Source organism: Phoxinus phoxinus (assembly GCF_949152265.1).
Source record: "Phoxinus phoxinus genome assembly, chromosome: 13".
NCBI lineage: Eukaryota > Metazoa > Chordata > Actinopteri > Cypriniformes > Leuciscidae > Phoxinus > Phoxinus phoxinus.
In genome coordinates, this window is record NC_136888.1 from 15,110,267 (window position 1) to 15,133,132 (window position 22,866).

At 37.6% G+C, this 22,866-nt stretch overlaps 1 protein-coding gene across 3 annotated transcripts in view; it reads left to right on the forward strand.

Moving 5' to 3' along the window:
* The first annotated feature begins 9,950 nt into the window (after nucleotides 1-9,950).
* Nucleotides 9,951-22,866, forward strand: part of kif13ba (kinesin family member 13Ba) — a 44,046-nt gene continuing 31,130 nt past the window's right edge. For all 3 annotated transcript variants that reach the window (XM_079632201.1, XM_079632202.1, XM_079632203.1), the window contains exons 1-2: nucleotides 9,951-11,100; nucleotides 14,661-14,745. In XM_079632201.1, coding sequence (XP_079488327.1) covers nucleotides 11,031-11,100; nucleotides 14,661-14,745 — 155 coding nt within the window. In that variant the 5' untranslated portion in view covers nucleotides 9,951-11,030. The remainder of the gene's footprint in view (nucleotides 11,101-14,660; nucleotides 14,746-22,866) is intronic.

Here is a 22,866-nt window from a genome sequence, read left to right on the forward strand (position 1 = left end):
CAAAAAATAAATGTCAAACAGAATAGTACTAATACAATTCACTGTTGTTATTATTATTATTTTTTAATTATATCAATTCCAAACTTACTGTAGCAGAGTTTAAATAAATGGGAATGGCACATTTATTAAGAAAGTCTGGTCAATATTATGTTTATTCTGCATTAAAAAGACAAAACTTGCTGTTGACTGTACATTTGCCCAACTAAGCCAAATATCAAATTACACCATAATCTCTCCATTACTTCATTCAATATCGCCAGAATAAGAAAAGTACCCAGAAGGCTACTCACTGGTTTTAGTAGAGCCTACATCACCCACAATCTAATTTGAGTCATTTTGCGTATGGTAAAGGCCCAGATGAGGTTCTTTGTCATAGGCAATGACTCCTCCCCATAAACATGCTCAATTCATTTGACTCCTGCATAATGTGAAACTATATTCTGCCACAGGACTCATTAGAAAAGGACTATAAAAACAGCGATACACCTGCACCACTGAGAGCTGCATGTGTACAGCATCTCTTTTGAAATTCACTAATGCAGCGGGTGTTTTAATGCATCAAACACAAACCTCAGAATTGAATTGCTATTCAGTAATGGAAAACTGAAAGATGATGTGATCACACTAAAGTAAAAGTGTAGAACTGAAACTGTAAAATGTATAATCCATAAAAGATAAATGGGGCAACCAAATACATTTCTGGGCCATATTACATAATAAAAAATAATAATAATAAAAACAAATATTATTTTATATATATATATATATATATATGCAACGACAATTTTATAATTATTTTCAACATTGTATCATATCGTATGAGGACAAAATTTGAACTAAATTGAGCTGCATAATGACTATTGCCTTTCTGTAGAGGCGCTTATAGCTGTATTGAACTCAGTTCATAATTGATGAATTTTGAAACAGTTATTGAACTGTAACTGAATTGAAGCATAATTGAACTAAATTGATCTGAAAAATGACACTATTCTGTTCTGTAGAGCTGCTTTACCGCTAAAATTTCATGACAACTCGGAGTGTTTGGCAAGGTAACATTAAATGTTTTTTATAGACAACATTAAAACTCTTAGATAAAGGTGGTGTGGTTGTTAATAATAGAATAATCATGTCTAAGTTATCTAGTTTTAATTTCTTCTTACACTCAATTGGATAGAATCATCTTAGATCGGTCTCAGCGTGTTCGAGTACAAATTATGATCAACTGATCTATGTACATCTACTGATGTTCCTCAGGGATCTATTTTGGGTCCATTGTTTTTTGATTTATGTATAAATTATCTTAATTCTGTATGTCCTGGCATTAATATACGGTGCAAATGTATGCGGATGATACTATAATTTAGTTACATGGTAATAGTTTGACACAAGTTGCTAATGAACTTAGAAATTGGTTAATGTATCGGGATGGTTAAAAGGAAAATTTCTTGCAACTAAATGTCTAAAACAGTATGTGTGTTTTTTTCAGTCAAACAGTATCGGTAAAGAGCCAGATGTTTTTGTGTCAGGGATGAGGCTGCAGGTAGTTTCTCAATATAAATGAGGACCTTGGAATATTGATTGATTCTAAACTTACATTTAAAGCTCAGGTTAAAAAGCAGGTTAAGCTTAATCTTTACAATTTTAGGCTCACTAGAGATTATATGCTGTTAGAGGCAGCTAAGATGTTTATGCATTCTATGGTTATTTCTGCCTTTATTTATTGTTTAACAACCAGGTCTCTAGCGGGTTCAGTGACTCTAAAACCATTAGAGTCTTACACTTACACTTACGACCCTATTTTAACGATCTAAGCGCATGGTCTAAAGGGCACGGCGCAAGTGCACTTAACCGTGTCTGAGTCCACTTTTGCTAGTATAACGACGGGAAAAATGGTCGGCGCGCATGGTCTAAAAGGGTTGTCCCTATTCTCTTAATGAGTAATGGGTGGGTTTTGGGCGTGACGTGCAATAAACCAATAAGAGTGTTATTCCCATTCCCCTTAAAAGCCAGTTGCACTTGCACCGTGGCAGGTTGCTATTTACATGACAGAATTTGAAAGCAGAAAGACTCCAGAGAGGAAACGGATCTGCTCCTGCACGAGGTTAAAGCGCGCAAGCAGACCATCTACGGGACAAGCCGGATTCTACCATATCTTTATGTACACAATATTAATCTTTTACATTGTATCCTTTTATTTTTTTATATTTGGCTAGTTTGTGTGCTGCTGCGCATCCCTGTGTGTGTAATAAGCAGTGTATGCGCGTTGTGCACCCGCCTATGGGCACATATTACTACTGATCCCTTAAAAAAAAAAAAAAAAAAAATACTGCGCTATTGATTTAGACCATGGTTTTTGTTGGCCATGGGCACACAAATGGGCGCAAATGCATTTGCTATTTAAACAACGTGGCGCAGAATGTGAAAAAGATAACTGCGTCGGGCTGAAACTAGCAAAAAAACATTTGCGTCGCGCCTGGCGCCGCATTGCGCCGGGTTTATGATAGGGCCCTTAAAGTTCTTCATAAGAAACTGGTACACTTAATCATTTTTCATATATCTAATCTGTTGAGTTGGGTAAATATGATCAAATTTTAAAATGTATGCCCGATGTATAAAAGTCAGTTAGTTTGTATTAGAACAACTGCTTATCGCTCCACAAGAGGTGCGTTTAGAGGAGATTGCATTATGCCACTCAGACGGAGGAATCGTAGCCAGTCTGGTTTCTCTGTTAAAGCTGTACGAGAATGGAACGCTATTCCAACAACTATAAGAGAACTAGATACAAATGAATACGGTAAAGAAATGGTTCATTTAGAACTCAGCTTTGTCAACATACTGTTCTGCTATTGTTTTGTATTTGTTTCTATTTTCACAAATATTAGTTTTTATCGATAGATGGTTTTATGGATTGTGTTATGTATTTGATTAAATTCTACTAGCATGTATTTTAACCATATATTTCTTTGTAGGGAAACTTGTAACATTATATCCAGGAACTACAGATGATAAATACCCTTTGGCTAATTCTGGCGCATTTACAGAAATGTTTTATTAAAGTGCAATGTCCCTGTTAACTAAACAAATGACAATGTTGATATATTTGGTCTTGGTCTATCTATCTATCTATATATCTATCTATCTGTCTGTCTGTCTGTCTGTCTGTCTGTCATACAGGTTTTTATCTATCACCTCCCTAACATTGTTTTCCCTCTTTTGTTTTTAGGCTATAATTTGACCACAAAATGAAGAGGAAAAAAACTTTAGAGAAGAGAAAGAGAGAAGACAAAGATGAGAAATGAAACCAAACGTCGTGCTGAGTGAGAGAAGATGGTTGCTCACCTCCGAGTTCCTGGAAACCCATTTCCAATCTACTAATCCTGCTCTCGCGCACAGTATGAGTCATCTAACACACGGAGCAGCGCAGCTCTGTCTGCATTCTCTACAGGGCAAGAAGGGCAGGGAACTGCATTTAATTCTTCTTGGAAAAATTGCTGATGTACTGTATATTTCCACCTTTTTACTGCTGGCTTAACCTCTCAGGTTTATGATTCATACATTTCAGGTCTGTTTTGTGCACTCCAAAAAAGTGTGTACACTTTGTCGCTAGTGCAAATAATCACACTTACAGACAATTATGAAAGTGTGAAAAGTAATTATACCCTAATTTGAGAGCATTTGCTCTCATCGTCAGATGTTCTGCTTTAGATCTTGTCCTCTCTAATGTTGTCAACAGGACCATTCATAAGACAGCACTTCTCTAAGCCTGGGGAACAGTTAATTGATTACCCATGCCACCTACCCCCTTTGAACCCTCTCTGTAAAGATAAGTGTCGTCCCTGAAATCGAACCCTCTGCCTGCCACGCTTCCGTCTGATTAGCTGCCGGAACAATTATCTTAATCGTGTCATCTTAACGAACCCCCGCGATAAGCCGCCTTGGGGCCAGTAATCCAGAAGACCTTCGCCTACACGGAATACTGTCCCTTATCGCCCTTCATAATAAAGATGAATTAAGTTGAGGGAAAGACAACATAAAGTTCCCATTGCGGGTGTTTACACTTGTTTGTTATTGACAGTTTATTGTTTATCTAATTCATAATCAAGCTATTAAGTTAAATCATCATCATGACCGAGCAACATTTAATGTGTGGAAAAACAATGTCGGGGAAAACAAACTGAGTGAATAGCAAGCTTGCAGTATGCGAAAACAAACTATATTTTTTACATTTTCCTAATCAAATGTTTGGATGTGTAGAAATGTAGCCACCATGATCCTAGAGTTTTGTGATTGGTTGCCATTCTGTTGCTTCTGTATGTGGTTGCCAAGCTGTTCTGAATGGCTGTTAGGACATTGCTATGCGGTTACTAGAGTGTTGTAGGTGGTTGCCAGGTCAAAATATCCTATTCTGCTTATGTTATGTTGCTCAAAATGTATTATACTGGTTCTCTGTTAAATATAGTCTTCCCCCTCAAAACATCTAGGCATTAGTTCATCGGATGTCATTAAATGCAAAATGATTGAGCTAGTCATAATGCGTCACGTATACTGTATGTACATTTCTATTGGACTTTTGTACATGTGTCCTGAATTGCTCAAGTGAACTGTGCAGATGAATCTTGAATTTCAGGGGAATGTAAAGCATTAGATCAACCAGTTCTCTAAAATAGCTCAGAGATGCATGTCACGAATCTTCAATTAGAAAGAATATAGACAGAGCACAATACAGTTACAATTCCTTATAATGTAAGAACAAGGAAACAAACAGGGTCAACAGCCGGGAAGAAGAAGAGGAGTAAGGATGTGGTAGAAGGGTTGGGAGGCGAAACAGAGGAGGAGGTAGATAAGGCAAATGACGTAGACACGTTTCTGGTGTAAGGATCACTATTGTGGACCATGCCCTCAATCACGACCTTACAATGGCTGAGGCGGGTCGAAAGGTGCAGCTGAATGCTGGGAAATCATTCATGTCCTCAATCATTCAAACGTTTGTAGAACATCGTAGCCATGGTCCACAATAGTGGCCCTGATTTAATCAGAAACGTGTCTACAATCTTGACCTCTTTTATCTTCTTGTTTTGTCTCCATACCCTTCCACCACACATCCTTACTCTTCTTCTTCCCAGCTGTTGACCCTGTTTGTTTCCTTGTTGTTCTTCCATCGTCAGAATTTTTAACACTGTTGTGCTCTGTCTATGCTTGCCCAATGAAGCTTCATGAGATCCACCTCTGAGCTCTTTTAGGGAACTGGACTGGTTGATCTAGCCCTTTACATTTCCTTCACTAGTGAAATTCACAATTTATCAATTCAGGGCACATTTACCAAAAAAAGTCTAATAGAAATGTATAGAAAATATGCTTGACAGTTTATGACAACTAGTTCAACCATTTTGCATTGACTGACTTGTGCGATGAACTAATGCCTATAGATGTTTTGCGGGGTAAGACTATATATTTTGATCGACATGCCATAAGCAATTGATAATGTAGGAAACAGCAGACACTTGTACATAATACATTGCATGGATGTAGCGAAGCATTTGCAATTTGTTAAAAATTAGAAATTGCTTTTATGATGTGCACATGTGACGATGATGTGGAGGTTGAACAATACGTTTTGAAAATTTCAGTTGGGATCTGAGAAATGCACCAAAGCAACTGAGAAAAAATAAGGACCTCCGATGCAAAGCCTCTAAAAGCCACCTCTGTCAACAATAGATAATAATATTGAGTGAATGCTCTCCGCATATAGTATACGTTCATCAAATACTTTTACTTCAAACTCACTAAATCCCAGCCTCAGCCCATTCAGAAATGCAGGTACTTGGGTAGAAACCTATAGGAGCCTGATAAAAATGTTAATATTAAACAAAAACTTTAGACGGACTTAGAGGCTTTTTGCATCTGCAGTCTTCATATACACTATATGCAGTATAGTCTTTTTCTTTCATATATCACAATGACATTGTACTGTAATTTGTTGACAGGCCAACTGTAAAAGTGTCACTGTGAATCCTGTCCAGTCTCTTGCAATCAATATCCCACATACAGCAATGTGTCAATTTCTACTGTTAAAATTGATGTATGCCAAGATAAAAGTGCAGTTGTGCATTTTCAATCATTGTCATCAAAATCGTAGCCATAGTTTACATCTGAAAATACACTGTTATATTGAACGTATTTTGACAAGCTTGTTTGTGAACAATTCTGTTGGCACTGATGTGTTCATCGACATAAATACTTACGGTACTTTTGCGAGATGAACTAATGATTTTGAGCAAGTTAGTATTTTGCAGGTAGTCCATTGTGTGGTGCTGTTTGTACGAATTGAAAAAAACAACGTAATTGTGTATACTTCCTCACACATTTTATTGTCCATGAATCTTTTATGTTTTTTAAAACACATTTGACCTTAGGATTAGGGTTTGCCTAACCTTATTCAATAAACAAATATTTACCCATAGTGTCCCATATGCATAATATTTACCCATGCAATGGAAAGGAGCTTATCAATATTGGTCTGAAGTGGATCTAAAATATTTACCCATAGTGTCCCATGTGCATAATATTTACCCATATGTAATGGAAAGGAGCTCATTAATATTGGTCTGAAGTGTATGTGGTTTGCCGATCTTATCTAATATATCTTCAGGTCTGATAGGAGGCGAAAGCACAACAGTGGGGTGTAGGCTGCCCGCGTAGTGGGATTCAAAGCAGATGCCCTTTCCCCTGAAGGCCCCTCCTCTTGTAGCCACACAGATCACAGGAGATCCCTCTCAGGCCCCGTCAGACCCCTCACGCTCTAACATTTACTCTAAATTACCAAGCTTCAAAGTGCACTGTATGTACCCAGACTGCAATGATTTAGTCATAGATCCTGAAAAAAACCCCCACGAGGATTCAATTTCGCTGCAGAATTTTGCTTACATTGTGATTAATGCATGTGATTTGTTCAGTAAGCTGATCTAAATCTAATTTAGACTTTAATAGGGTCTTTGCCAATAATTGCACAATTGCGGCAACTCTAAATAAATGATACAATCAGTGAACGTGAAATTGTATTAGCATTTCAGCTGTATTAATTGTGTTGGGGTTTCTCCATATTGTGACTATGTTCTTGAGCAGACATGTTGTTTTCACTGCGACATTGATGAATGAATATGTGCGCACAACCTTTTTCTTTTACTTAAAAGACAGTCAAATTAAACTTTCTCAACCTTTATGTATAGGGTGGACCATGACATTTCAGTTACAGACAACGTATACTCATGTAAGTGCAGTCAGTGTGATTGTACAAGAACAGTGACTCAGCTTCAAGCAAACTTAGTGACAAATCCAGACCAAGCTGTTTTGGAACTCTTTGACAATATAATTGTTTTGCTCACTTTTCAAAACTTATACAAAAGACTGAAAGTGAATAGTAATTTAATAGTAATTCAAAATGTATGGCTAATGTACCACATTAAAAGGATAGGTCATCCAATTTTTTTTAATTCTGTCATTTACTCATCCTCAAAATTATTTCTTCTGCTGTACACAAAACTATATATATTGAAGAATATGGGTAACTAAACAGTTGTGGGACACCATTGACTTACATAGTAGGCTACCCCCCCCCCCCCCCTCCCCTCAATGGAGCAAAACAAACAAATACATTTATACAGGTTTGTAACAACTTGAGGGTGAGTAAATGATGACAGAATTTTCAATTCTTGTGTGAACTATCTCTTTAATATCCTCCTTTGGTCTCACGAAAGTGAATTTGGGTGGTTTTATTTGAGAATTCAGCATCCTAGTGGGATATAACATTATTACATGCAGTCAACTGTGTGATAAATCATTATCTCAAAAACAATATGACTTTAAATCTACATTATAGAAAAACCTCTTCTGTTGGTATCTGACATACAAATAAAAAAAAATATTTTAAAAACCAGTCATTATTTACAAACGACTGTGCTCGGTCCATCTCGATCTCAACAGCGCTGAGGAAAAAATAACAACCACCACGTGACAGCACCGCCTTCGTCAGCAGCGCAATGTAGCTACCTCTTATAGGGATGTTCGCCGTGACGTCACGACGCGCTCTGGTTGGCAGAAGAAAAGTAATGACCGCTTAAAGCGCAGCGCAAACACAGAAGAAAAATGGTTGTATCGTGCTTTGTGATCGGCTGTGTTAACAGGTTCGATAAGAGTAATAACCCCAAGAGCTTCTACCGCGTACCTAAACAGCCTGAATCAAGAAAGAAAGCTTTGAATTTCTGCAATTAGGCGTCTATCCAGCGGAAAACAATGGGAGCCAGCGGACCACGATCGCGCCTGCTACCTACATTTTGCGTTAAAAATTAAAACTAATTTTGTAAATAAATGTTACTAGTAGGTTCTATCGCATTGATGGGTTAATTAATGAATGAATAACTGTACAAAATACCGCGGAAGACGTGTCAAAGTGTTTGTTTACATAACTTTTTGTGCATGCTGTGACTGAGCAATGGAAGTATAATAACACTGACATACCCTTATAAATTAAGGGCACATTATTGTATTTTCATTCATACATTTTACTTATATGTTAACCAATGTTATATATCAGAGGTAAGATAATTTTGATTCAAAATATAGCCCATGGATAAATTACACCTGCATTTTTACTCTAGTTGTAACATATTTACCAGTTATCCTTAGTTACAACAAGTAATATTCGTAATTATTACTTAATTTATAGGCATCTAAAGATTTGTACGCCTTCATCGACTCTCTGGTAAACATAGATGGTGTGTCGATGAGATACAGATAGATGTCGCCGAATGTCAAATCTGGCCATGTGTCCGGGCTTTTGCTCCAATTCTCACTCAGGTGATATTGATCAGGCAGAGAACATGAACCCTGGTTATATAAAAGCTTAACCTTATATCTCTTTTTTGGTTCTTCGGACAAATACTTAGCATATGCTGACAAAACACAGGTAGACTGCTGCGAGTCTGCGACATGTTTTGGTTCTTTCTGCCAACCAGTTCGCGACCACGCCCATATCGTGACGTCACATTTGACTCCGGCGAACATCCCTATAGTATGTCTATGGTAGCTACACTTGAATAATGATGACGCTGACAAAATGAGCTGTATGTATGTATATAAAGCAAATAAATATAATTAAAAAGATCTATCAATATTTAAAATATTCTATGTGATCTTTCTATTTGTATGTGATGCGTGGTTCAATGTGCTTATGGCCAGCAGGTGTCGCACTCGCACAACATAAACAAATAAGAATAACGTTAGACCTCATATTATTAGGAACAAGAAAATTAAAGTAAGTTGCTACAGTTATTTGTGCTACAAGACCAGTACAACATATGTTGGCCCCCTCCTCAAACTATGTGATATCTAATAACCTTCTATATTTCCAAAGCTATTCTGCTGTTCTGAGTTTATGTGAGCATTCGGAATATCCAACTTTATATGGATAAGAATACATTTAAAAATATCTGTAAACGACGAAGAAGGTGGAGTTAAATGAGAAAACTACCGAAATATATCTGACCTCATCTCAATGGCACGAACTTCCAAACATAATCAGCAGCTCTTCCTCATCGGAGGTTGAAAGCATGTTCCAGGAGATCAGCTGATCGCAGATGGATGTAATGGCAGAATTTTTAGTGCCTCAACAAAAATCTATATTTAATGAAAAAGGCTTATAGTACGACTACTACTTCATATTAATGATGATAATTATAATAATCACAACAATAATTATAATAATTATTATATGACTGTTTATTTTTTTTTATTAATTTTATAATTATTATAATAATTATTGGTGGATGTTTGATATATTTTATTAATCTTTTTTATTTTGTAGTTATTTTTTGGGACTTTTACTTTAAAAGATGAACTTCCGCTGGGCGTCATAGATCACCGTTAACATCACTGGCTTCATGCTGCCCTCAGCCATGAAATAAAGCGGCTCCTTATTACGACCGTGACATCCACGCTGGAGTCTTTAAATCTGTTCAGTCTTCATTTTCTTGGGTTTGCTAATTCTATAAAATACGCGTGTCTTGTCTCCGTGATATTGGATATTAACCCTGAAGATTTACCGAGCTGGATGGGAATGTAGAGCAGCAGAATTGTTTTAATGAAGTTGGATCCAGCTTGAAAAGAAACCAAAATTCAACAAAACCGCATCAGATACTCTGGGACCTCCTACCATTTAATCAACAATTTGCGATCAGATTTCGGAAATAACTGCCAGATTAGGATTTTTACGTTTTTCATTGTCGTTGACATTTACATTCAGTCTGTTTCTGTCTTAAACTGGTTTGTTTGCCATTATGTAAAAGTGCTGCATTGACAAATCAGCATTTGACAGCCTTAAATTAGTCTAATAATTCAGTGTATTGCAAAAAAAAATAATCTTATTTGTTTAATATATTTGGATAGACACTATACAGATCTGCATGTAGTGCAGTTTACCCAGTTAAAAATGTTTAAACCACCATTCAAATAGTTTAGGGATATATTCTTTATTTGTTTTTGTTTGATTTTTTAAAATGCAACGTTTTTAAAAGTCCACATTAAAGCAAAATGTGCTAGTTAGACTGCCACAGGCAGGCATGAATTATTTAAACCCTGCTTACTTATTAGTTGCTTAGTTTCCTGCTGGACAAAAGTCTTGACATTTGCAGTTTGACCCAGTGTGAATGTGACAGGAATCCAGGAGGGAGTTGGCTTTGCTCTCGACTCTGTTTTTGATCCAACTAAAGCTCCAGCTGTCAAGACATTCCACTAAACTTTTCTCTTACATTATTAAAACGACAATGTTTTTACTGTGCCGTTCAAAACGCAGAAAAGCAATCCATTAAGGACGATGCTGACCATTTTTGGACACGACAAGCTTCAGATATCACGAATTATCCGGGACTCCGGTGACAGGCATATCTAGATGAGTTTTATTTTGTGAACTCGAGGCTGTCTAGAAGCTTTTCGGTCGTTTTATAACACGTCTTCTCGTGGATATATCGACATACAACATGGGCGACTCTAGTTTGAACAACTCCAATGTAAAGGTGGCGGTTCGGGTCCGGCCCATGAACCGGAGAGGTGAGTTGAGTTTCAACTCTGACACTTGATATATCACAATACACACACACAAGCTGACTTTCAAATCCTAGTGTAGCATTTTCCTTTCGTATCGTTCCTGTTGTGCCTCCAAAATGCTGTCTAGTTAGTCAGCTCAATAGGTTTTGTGACACGACCTTTTAATCTTGTGGTCAGTAATGGGTTTTGACAAATTTCTAAGAAAGTCTATCTGATAAGGCAATGTCAGCTGTGTACTTTATATACTACTAGATATGTCTCAGTAACTTACTTATGTTTTTGTGTTGGGTCAAATAATCACATGACCGTATTGAGATAATTAGAAATATGATATCTATCTATCTATCTATCTATCTATCTATCTATCTATCTATCTATCTATCTATCTATCTATCTATCTATCTATCTATCTATCTTCACATTTTGTAAACTTTCTTAGGTCAGATTACATGTAATGTACATTAACATTCAACATCAGGTTATTAGATTTTTTTGTTGCCATTTTAATCAAATTCTTTCTTTATTTGGTTATTTTAATTGGGTGACAAGTGTATCATCTCATCTCAATATGTATACATGTAATTACATATTAGATGACAATTATAGAAGAATTGTTTGAAATTATAACATGCCACACTTCTTGAAGTTTAATGTCGGCTACCCGTTTCCAGGTTTTCTATGACAGTGGAAAGTCTGTAAAAATGATACAACAACTTCCTGTCTCTCTCTCTCCATCCATCTTTTTATCTGAGGACATACATGCATGCTTTTTTCCCACTTTTTCTTCTTCAATATTATTTGCTTGATCACTTGCATGCATGTCTCTCACATGAACGGCTGACATTAAAGCAGGTCTTGCCGTGGGAGAACATGTGTCTTGGTAAATCCATCGAAGCGTGACATATTTGCTACATTGTAGTGATGTGGTCACGTGTCCCACTGGAGCGTAACATTCAGTCACAAGACTCAAGCACTGATCATGGGCTTGACAGCCTGTGTGAGCTTTCCAACTCATAAATATCCTTCGTTTGTGATGTTGGAACTGTTAAAGGACCCTCATTACTGTAATATTCCAAATTCAAAGATTTTTCAGACTTTATTTCTCTCCTGTGTCATATAACATATAGACCTTGTATTTGAAAGACTAAATGACACTTAACTTTCTGTTTTACTTGCACTCTCTCTCTCTTTCTCTCTCTATTTTGGACAAAGGCAGGAAGGGAATTTGAATGGACTATTTGCCAACGTTGCATAACCGAGCAGGTTCCCATGGCCAAATGAGTTTGGGTCATTCTACGAAAATGTTCATATTCAATCCTAACTAAGACTATGTAAAGAGAACTTCAGAAAACGTTTTAGGTGGATAAAGGGATGTGGAGGTTTAACTAGTTAATGTTTGACCATTTCCCCAAATTAGTTGAGTCAACTCACCTCGCTCCCTTCTTGCATGACATGAAGAATGCAGTTATAGTTTCATGTTACTAACTAACTAAACCATGCATTGTTAATAGTTTTACTTCCATAAACTGAAGCAAATAATTATGGAAATGTGCTTCGGGCATTGTTGCGGGCTGTCTTTGTTTACTGTAGATGATAAATATTTGCTTGGACTTTGTGTTATTGTGTTCAGGATTTTGTCAATCTTTCCAGTTCGTCGCTGTTGCCAACATTACATGTGCTTATCTCTGTGACATAATGCAGGAAATTCAGATTTTTGGAATGGCTACTAGATGTGGTAAATCCAGATGGGGATCCTTATTGGACATTGGCCGCCAATGCTGGGAGGAAACCAGTTGTTTCCTGCTCTAACAGGAAGTTGTTACAGCTAGTGTGGCTTCGGAGTGCATCCTTTCCAAGGATTTCTGAGTCAGCTGCAGATGCTTTCCACTTCCCTGTTGTTGTCAGCAGGAGAGTTTGGTTTCAGACATGCTTTAGCCTGCTGTCGTATTGGGTGTGTGTGTTGCTATTAGCCCATGCCTTGTGTTTGTCATTAGTCTGTGCATCATAAAATTTCAGCTGACTAAACTACAAAACTTTATTTGGTGTCCATTTATTGGACAGAAAGCCTTTTTACCAACAGTCTGCTGCTGAGATAGTGTTTGAGGGAATGCTGTTGCAGGTTCTTCCCGCTGTCCCTCTGGCCAAGCTGAGAGTGAGTCCTGAGCCAATCTCGGGACTCAACATTAAGGGTGACCCGATGGCACATGGCCAGTGTGAGAGAGTTTCTTGCCAGTTCATGGAAGTGTCATTTGAGCTGCACAGCTAATGCTGTGTTTTTACTACATCTTTTGATCATGTTTTATGTGTTTTCTTTTGATCTTTAGTGTTTTGATTTCCGTCTTCAATATTCATGCTATTTTTTTTGTCATTCTATTTATTATTATTATCATTAATTATTTAATTACATATGTAAATATTGTATATTTGTTAAAATAATTGTTTGCCAACTATTCAACTTAGTCAATTTATTCATAAATTAAATCAAATTATTAAAAATTTTCAAATGGAATTAGGCTATGTGACGCAAGCATAAGTCAATTGACAATCTAGCATGCCATATTTTCTGGTCAGTGTTACAAAATAAACATGGTGGTCATACATTATCCCACTTAATACATGGCTAATTTCTAAATAAACTAATAATTTGACATGAAATATTCATTTTAATTTTAATTATTTTAGCATGTGAGAACTGTGGAGTCTGAGATATGAAACTAGAATGCAGATTCAAAATCAGAATCAGTATTCAAATGAATTGTAATATTTATTTTTTTACTGTAATCATAATCATTTATTTTTATCATACTTTATCTGATTATAGTATACAGTATCCCTCCTGGGATCAATACCCTTATCTATCTTATGGTTCACTGTAAATTATACTCCAGAAATATATAATTTGACTTCATAGTAGTTGCGGTTTGATTTTGTATTCCTGATTAAAACGGGTCATTGTTGATGAGTGTATTGCACTTTCACAATGAAGTCATTTCAGTTTAGGTTTTGGTTCAAGCTGGGAAAAAAAACGTTGATAAAATGCTATTAATAAGATTCCTCTATGGCATCTAGCATGTGTAGTATCATAGCTTCAGTTTCACAGATTTTTGCTAATGTAATTACAGCCTGTCAAAGGAGATTATAATTTGATTGTCCTGAAATGGCCTTTATTATCAGGGGGCATGAGTCTGTAAAACTTGTATGCCCTGAACTCTTTCCACCGCTGTGAGAAATTAATAGTGATTGGTGATATCAAGAAAACTCTGTATCAGAATGCTGGTCTGAATTCAGTCCTCAAGCTGTGAATCCCCTGCTATTGATTTCGACACTTTGTTCGGCATAATCAGGATGACTGGGAACTCAATAAGTCATAAGATTGTCTTATTAGACTCATCCAAGGGCAGAGACAGGACAAACGTATTTAGAGCAACAGTGGCTTTGGATCCTTTTTATTATTCCAACAACCTGAATCTTTTGAGATGATAAAGCACAACAGGCACTTAAATATTTGTTTGTTTCATAGTTGTGGTCTGTAAACTGCCTGTGTTTTTTTTTTATCCCAACAGAAAAGGATCTGAACACAAAATGTGTTGTGGAAATGGAGGGGAATCAAACATTTCTGTACCCGGCAAACCTGGCAAAAGATTCCAGGTAAGTTGAATTTGAAAGTCTGACATGCACTACTACAGTTACATAGCCTATTCCACACTCAAGCGCACACATAAAGCTTGCCGCAAAGCACCGGAAAAAGTAATGATTTTGAATGTGTCGGGAAAAAACTCGTTTTCTGAATGTGTCAGTTGCAAAGATGAAGTGTAGTGAAGTGTAGACTCCACAGTGTAGTGGACGCGCCTTTAGAGAGAAATGCACCTTTCGTATGGATTACATTATCAGAGAGTATTTGTTTTAGATTCTTATGTCGGTGAGGCAAGTAGCATACGGTGAGTTGTGGTTCATTTTTGTGGCGCGCTCCATTTTACGAAAGCACAACGTTTTGTTGTTTTTGTGAGTGTACACAAATAAAAAGTAGACCCTTTACAGTTTCTTATCTGTATGAGCAAAAATGAATGAGTAAATGACAGCGCCTCCATGTCATAGCCTACAGTAAGCGCGCTAATTCTTTAGCTTCCATACTCTGGACAAACACTTGGATATGCACTTAATAATAGGACACACTTTTAAAGTTAAAGCCAGCGGCCTTTGATATGAACAGATGAAAAGTGAAATCGCACCACTGAAAACAGTGTCTTCTTGACATGTCAATAACTCAAACCAAACTCTTCCTGTCTCAGTTACAAGTGCTACAGTGTTTGAGGGTCAGGTCAAAGATGTTGTTTGCGGGCAGCCATTAAAAACTGTAGGCTGGCATTATGCTAATTTGTTGTATTGTTACATAGTATGTAACAGGAAGTGAGACTGGAATTACTGAGGACTCGTTTCGGCAGTTCAGAATTGGTTCTTTCTTTTAGAAACCAATAACTTTATTTGTCGTGCTCTTTGATCTTTGCAAACTTTGCAGACCTTTTGCATTCATAAACCGCTATATTACAGAAGCATAATAGGGGCACTTTAAATTGTTATATTTCTGTAATACATTATTACTCATTTTACTGTATTTTTGATCAAAGAAATACAGCTTTGGTGAATCACACTCAGACTCGGACCGCAGAAAGCTTTCCCAGTGTGAAAACGTCCTAATGGACTTCTTTCAAACGCATTTAGAAATCTTGCTGACTGCAAACTAGTAGATTTTCTGACATTGTAGCTTTGTTCGGAATAGCATACTAACATACTACTTACTATTTATGGAGTAGCCTATATAGTATGCAGATTTTCTGTATAAATGCAATACCCAATGTCCTACTATTTGCATATGACTATGGTAACTGTATCCCACAATGCTTTTCTCATGACTTGGCCTTCCATCATCCTTTTCTTGACTCATTTGATCGGATTAAGTTTAACACATTACTGAATCGGGATACTCAATTATGGATTAACCATTTTTAGTCTTCAAGATTATGAAGAGTTGGAGCATTTTAGTAACTAAACAACTGTTTTATTTCTCATATGATGAAGATATAACATATACCGTTTACAAGGTTATGAATGCATAATCGTTCAGTCGTTTAGATTATTTTATTTGGATATTACATATTTGGGACCCTTCATAGGATAGCTGAGAGCAGGGTCTTTGAGATCAGATCGCATGCATTCTTGTTGGTTTTCGGTCGGTCGGCTCGTACGATGGGGGCTGAGGGAGAACAGGAATGTGGCCGTGCGGTTCTCTTTAACGCAGCCTGCTGTTCGCTCCGTCCTGCCGTGTGTCGGGGCATAACTCTCCTCCATCTGACTTCCTCTCTTTTTCTCTGCCCTCCGTTGTCACGGAAACGCAGAAGGAGGGTTAACCCTAGGTCATCCATAGCTGAGGAGCTCTTGTGTCTGGAAAAAGGGGAAAATACAAGCTAGCTTTAGCATCTGTCAGCCATAAACATTTCCTCTGACTTTTATGGCGAGTACACAAGAGAGCACAATTATTTTTTTTGCTGCTTTTCTCTTGTCGTGAAGTGCAAACAAAGACAGAGGTTGAACAGGTTTTAAACTTGGAAGTGAATGGTCGAGCCGCCTGCTGCCTTCGAACAACAGACAGTTTAATTGCAGCGCTGAGTTCATGTGTCGTGCCGCGCCGAATCGCCGGCCCTGATGATGGCCCCTGCGATGCAGATGCCTCAAATGGCAAGGTTCACATGACCAAAATAGCTTTACTTATGCAGATTATTGCTGGCATTTCATATTAATTATGATCTGTCAGGCACTACAACACATTCCAGACAATCTTTTGATGATGGCTACACATGGCGTGTTTATATGTCAGTGTATACTCCTCTTTCAATCCTTTGTGTGGTCGTACCGCTCTCAGCATGTCCAATGGCATCACGTACTCAGGATGAATGAATCTTAGTGCCTGTCCATTTGCTTTAATGAAATGACATTTGAAAGGTTTTATGTTTGCAAGCAGCTCCTAGGGGTGTTTTGGATGGAATGAACATGAGCAATGAGCATTAGAAAAGTATCTTTACCAGAAGCTTTATGCCTGACAAATCAATGTATGACTATCTTTATGAATTATGATAAAAAAAAATCTTTCAGGTGCTGTAATATTTATAGAGACCAATAATTGCTTGTCACTCCCTACTATTTTAGTATTAGTAAGAGAATTTTACAGCTGTGCCCTTTTATGAAATGAGTATGGTAGATTTAAAAAAAAATCCCTATTATTACAGATTTTGTTCTTTTGTTAAGTTAAGGAGTTGCTGGCTCATCAAGACTATGACCATCCCACCTGAACTGCAGACAGGGTGTGTTTTGGGCTTGCAGGAAAGCAGTGAGACATACACTAGTCAGAATGAGTTCAGGTGTATTGAGGATAGGGCTGGGCTTTATGGGAAGAAATATGATCACAATATTTTTGCCCGTTCACACCAAGGCCGATTACGATAAAGATAACGACAAAGATATATTTCTAAAAATCATGTTCAATATTAAAGAATGGCAGAGTTCACACCACAGCTGTAACAATATAGAGAAACTATATCGTTGGGATCCCTTTTTCCAATTTTTTTTCCAGCTGTTGAACGATAAAACTAGGGCTGTGCGATATTGAAGAAAAATGCGATATGCGATAACTCCTTAAATAATGCGATATTCGATATGCGATACAATAATGCTTAAAATGTGTAAAATAACCTTAAATTATCTTTAAAATATATTTAAAATGATATAACCTACATGTGTTTCACATTCTTTTTATGACAAGAAAACATCCTTATAACTTCTGAAAGTGAACATCAGTGTTTTACTGTAGCATAAGAAGTGATATTTTAACATCAGTGTAAACCACAGGGTTTCAGGTTATCCTACATTAGGTTTATTTAATAAAAGATACTGAATCATAAAACATAAAAATAAAACATTGCTTAGTTTTCACTGTATGAATTAAATATACCCTGATACTTATTAAAGATAAAAAAAAACTTTGTCTTTTGAACTTTTGTTCATGACCCCATTTATTGCAAGCTGTTGCGATATGCATATTGTGATATATACATTTGCGATATTTCGATAAATTCGATATATTGTGCAGCCCTAGATAAAACTGTAAAAAATCAGATAAATCTGATTGGCAGCCAATCAGAATCCATTCACTCGCCGCACGAGTGAGTCGAGCTGACTGACAAGACGATGGCAGAAGATTTGCTTTCAAAGCAAAATGTTAAAGCGCATATTTGGCTAAATTTTGGATTTAAACCCAATGCTAATAGGGAACCTGCAAACATTGAGGCAATCTGTAATCTTTGCCTGATGAAGGGGGCAGCATCTGGAGGTAATACTTCAAATTTACACACACCTTCAAGCGCACCACAAGAATGCCGTGCTTATTCGATTTGTTAATAAAAGTTCTAGCCTATGTTTTAAGTTTGTCATTGTACTGTTTTGTTGTGTTTTTCATTAAGAATAATAATGAACCCACCATTCAAGCAATTGCCACTAATTTGAAAGCGAAAGTAAAATGCGCACGGGCATTCATAAATGATTTAAAAACGAGGTGGACAAGAGGGATAAAAATCTAGGGTGATACCGGTATTACCGGTGTTGTCACATGCCGATTAACCTGTGGGAAAGTTTCCTTACAGTCACATCCCTTATCAATATATCATTTGATAATCCTGCCAATTTGAATAGTATCCCGACAATGACTTTATAATCTAGTTTAAAAAAAGAACAAAATCTTTTAACTGTACAAACTTGCTTTTTCTGCCTTAAAACAATGGAAGTTAGGTTAAAATAGTTGCAGCATGCATCTCACTTATTTGAAGAGGGACAACCAATACAAAAAAAGTTCATTATTACTGTAGATCAAATAAAGTTCAATAATGATTAACTAAACCAGTCATTGTGCTACACAGATTGACACATGGGATTGGATTTTCGTACTCGCTGGGTTGGTACCTTTTCAGGTGATGAAAAAGGTTTGTTGCATTTCCCTCCTTGGTTGGAACTGACCATTGACATATTTTGCAGAGCTTCTGGACAGTTCACACAGAATGCTACACTTCGTTGCTTTTAAGCAACCCGAACTTCCATATAGGACAGTGACCCCCCAGGACCGAAGTTGCCCATCCCTGGTCTAAATCATAAATGTCATGAATGCTCTTTTTAATGCTATTTCAACATTTGACGGAACGTTTCTGTTTTAGTTTTTTAATGCACAAGTTAAATAGGCATGTATGTGACAAGAGCCTCCTAAAACAACATCTTTAATACCGCAGAACCACCCACCATCTAGAGGTCTGCAAGCCCGTCGGAACCCGACACGCTAAGCCCAATCGGGCCGGGCTCGGGTCTTTTTTTTTTTTTTTTTCCTTTTTTTTTAAACATTTCGGACTCTGGCTTATTTAGCTTCTCTCCTTTCATTGTGCCCATAATATACGTGTAGAGCACACGTCACATAGTGTGAATGAAATATTGTTATATTGATTATATTATAAATATTATACATCGCCTAAGCAACACAAACGCAATACGCATACGCACGCGTCACTCACTTGCATTTAATTAACAGTTGACCATGCAGAGCATCAGGGAGAAGTTGGAGCGTGGGAAGTTAATAAAAGTTCAGATTAATATTATTTAACATTAGACAGTTGGCGAAGAGTTCTTAATTTTTTAACATTGTTTTGAAAATTGTTCTTCAGTTACTTAAAAGCAAAGAAAGTAGGCCGTTTATTTACTTATTTTTGCAGTTGGATCCCGTAGCGCTATATTCTCTACTGCATGCTTATGCTTCTCTGTAATGTCTGTCCAATTTTTGCGGGCATGATGTTTCAGGCCTATTTTACCTCTTAGTAGCGTGTGACTTGTGTGTGTTTGCGCATCAGAGAGCGCGCGACCGAGAGAGTGCATCAAAGAGCGCCCGTCAGAGAGAGCTTAAAGTGATATTAATGCTGATCTCGGGTCGGGTTCGGGCTGAAAAATTGCAGGCGTAGGGCTTGAACACCACGGGCCGGGCTAGGGCTGGAGTTTTTGGCCCGTGCAGGGCTCTACCAACCAGCAGCATCGGCATCGATATCTTACAATAACTAGTGCCTACTTACCAACCTCTGTATTTCAGCAAATGAATGATTGGATAAGCATCACATGTTCATGAGCACCGCTGTTAAGTTTCATTGTGCACCTTGTAGTTTTCATTACACTTTTCTTGTTTTAATTACCAGGACATTCATTCACACTTGTGCAGCTTCAGCTAAGTAAAAATCATCTCCGTGTCATGTGTAAAACATGGCTTGGAGTGCATTGTGTTGCTTTCTGCCTGCTCGAGTGCATTAAGTTCATCCATGAGGCCACGCCTGTCGATGCACACACATTTATTAAGAAATATCTAGTGGATCATAATTTAGGTCAAAAGTACAGAACATAATCTTTCCTAGTCACGGGCTGCGTATTTGCGAGCAACTGAAGCGGAAGCACATTTTTTAAATGACTCGATCTCAGACCTTGAGAGCTGAAGGGCAGTTCATGTGTTTCTGGGTGCACATTCAGGTTGTCTTTCTGACTAGCCTGTCATGCGAACGCCGGCCATGAGGTGTTAGACTGTGTTTGGCACAACCCTCGGTCTCTGGCATACTCGCACTGACAGCTGTCACCGTAGCGTACGTCACTATCCCATGAGAAGGCTGCAGTGGACCATAATCGAGGTTCATTCCTTCCTCCCCCTTGTTCTCAGACTTGAGCCCCTTCAAGAATGCAGACAAAGACATGGGGATTTACAGTCCTGGCCTTGCGTCGACACTTTACTTCGGAGTGGTCGATACACTCTTGAAGGAGAGATTTAAACGGTTCTCCGTAGGAAATGCTTTCCTGAAGAATTCGGGCCTATTAGGAATATTAAGATGGTCTGATGAGGCAATGAGCGAATCCATTAAATTGCTCGAAATGGAATCGCAAGCATGTTTCTGGAACGCACCCTGAGTTTGCATTAAAGCCTGATTGATTGTGGCGGAATTAAATGTGTGTTTGATGCCATTTGAAGACAGATCGAGGCCAGTGGCTTGTTTGTTAGTCTGCAGATCTACCACCACTTCTTAGACTGTACATGTAGGGTTTTCCCTCCAGTGGTTTCAATGTGGTTTTTATTTTCTGCCTGTGGTGCTTTGGTCTCGGTTTCGATTGTATACTATTATAGCACCAAGGCAGAGTGGTGATTTCCTCATTGTTTGCAGCGCCAATGGAGTGATGCAGAGAGTGGGGGAAGGGACGACTCTGTTGACACAGTCTTTCATTGCAGCCTCCTCCCATAGACAGTTCCTTGGATAATAAAAGTGCAACTATAAAAAATAGAAACCATTTGTGGTGAATTTGCTGTTATTATGTGGTGTTATGTGTTGCAAACAAAGTTAATTTTTTAACCACTGTATATTTTGTAAGGGTGGAAAACATTTAATTATTCACTTATAGTCATTTGACAGCATTTCATGCTTTCAATGAGAAAAGATTTACTAAACTTAAATGCAGTAACTGTGGGTTTTCTTTATAGATTTTTTAGAGTTCAACAAGATCATGATTATTGCATTAATTTTAAAATGCTTTTTATTTGGCAATTATGTTGTTGTTCCCAGAAGACCACACCGCTAGTTTAGTTCCCACCTACGTATATCAGTACGTTACAATTTCTGTAAATCAGTTCTTTTCACTGTCACTTTCAGTGATCTAGTTGAAAGTGTTTAAGTGATTTGTTCACTTGATGTTCATGGGGAAGTCTGTGGGCCTCTTTACACCTGGTCATAAGATGTGTTTTGGTTTGATTTGATCACAAGTGGATGATGCTAAAATACAAGTGTAAACGGAGTCTAAAACGTTTTTAAACTCATCCACTTTCGACCAATTCCAAAGGTAGTCAAAAACGCATTAGACTGGATTGCTTTCATAGGGTAAACAATCATGTGGTCGAATGTTCGAAAAGCCACAAAAGACGCCTACTCTCCGCTTACTGAGCCTATGCGTAAACATTATGGAAAGCGCGCCAGCCAGAAGGTATTTAAACTTTGTTGGCTGGATCCAATTTTAGTTTGAAGACAAAAAACGTACCAAGCACAAGGTTCTCTCACCATTCCTGATTTCTAACAAGCACTCACAGCGTTCGACGTGGTCTTGGGGCTATCAGAGCAGAAATGAAAGCTGCTGCTCTCTGTATGTTTTTCCGTCGACTCCGGTCACATTCATATGTAAATTGTGCAAGCTTATTTGTCCATTAGATTGAAACATCTGAAAAACACAGATACATTTACCCGTTTATTGACCCTCCTCTTGAAGAAATCAGGACAGAAGTGGTTGAAAGTGAACAAAACAGAATGATTAAAATACCAGGTGTAAACGAGGATGTTTCTTCCTCGTCTACTTGTGACCTGATTGACCAAAACGCATCTTAAAGGGGTCAATTTTTTATATGGTTGTCTGAGGTCAACTTATGACGTTCGCTTGGTTTTTACTTTCAAAAACATAAAAATGAATAATGGGCTTTTTTCTACCCTGGTTTTGAGGCTAGTTCCTAAAGACTTGGAAGTAAATGCCCACTGCTATGATTGGATAACAGGTTTGCATATTATAATGAGTTTCATGCGTGAATCAGTGGGCGGGGCTAAACAGGCAGTGTTGAAGTAGGCGTTGATCATCTTCTGTGGAGGCGGTGTTTGATACCCTTTGACGTCCCCATTT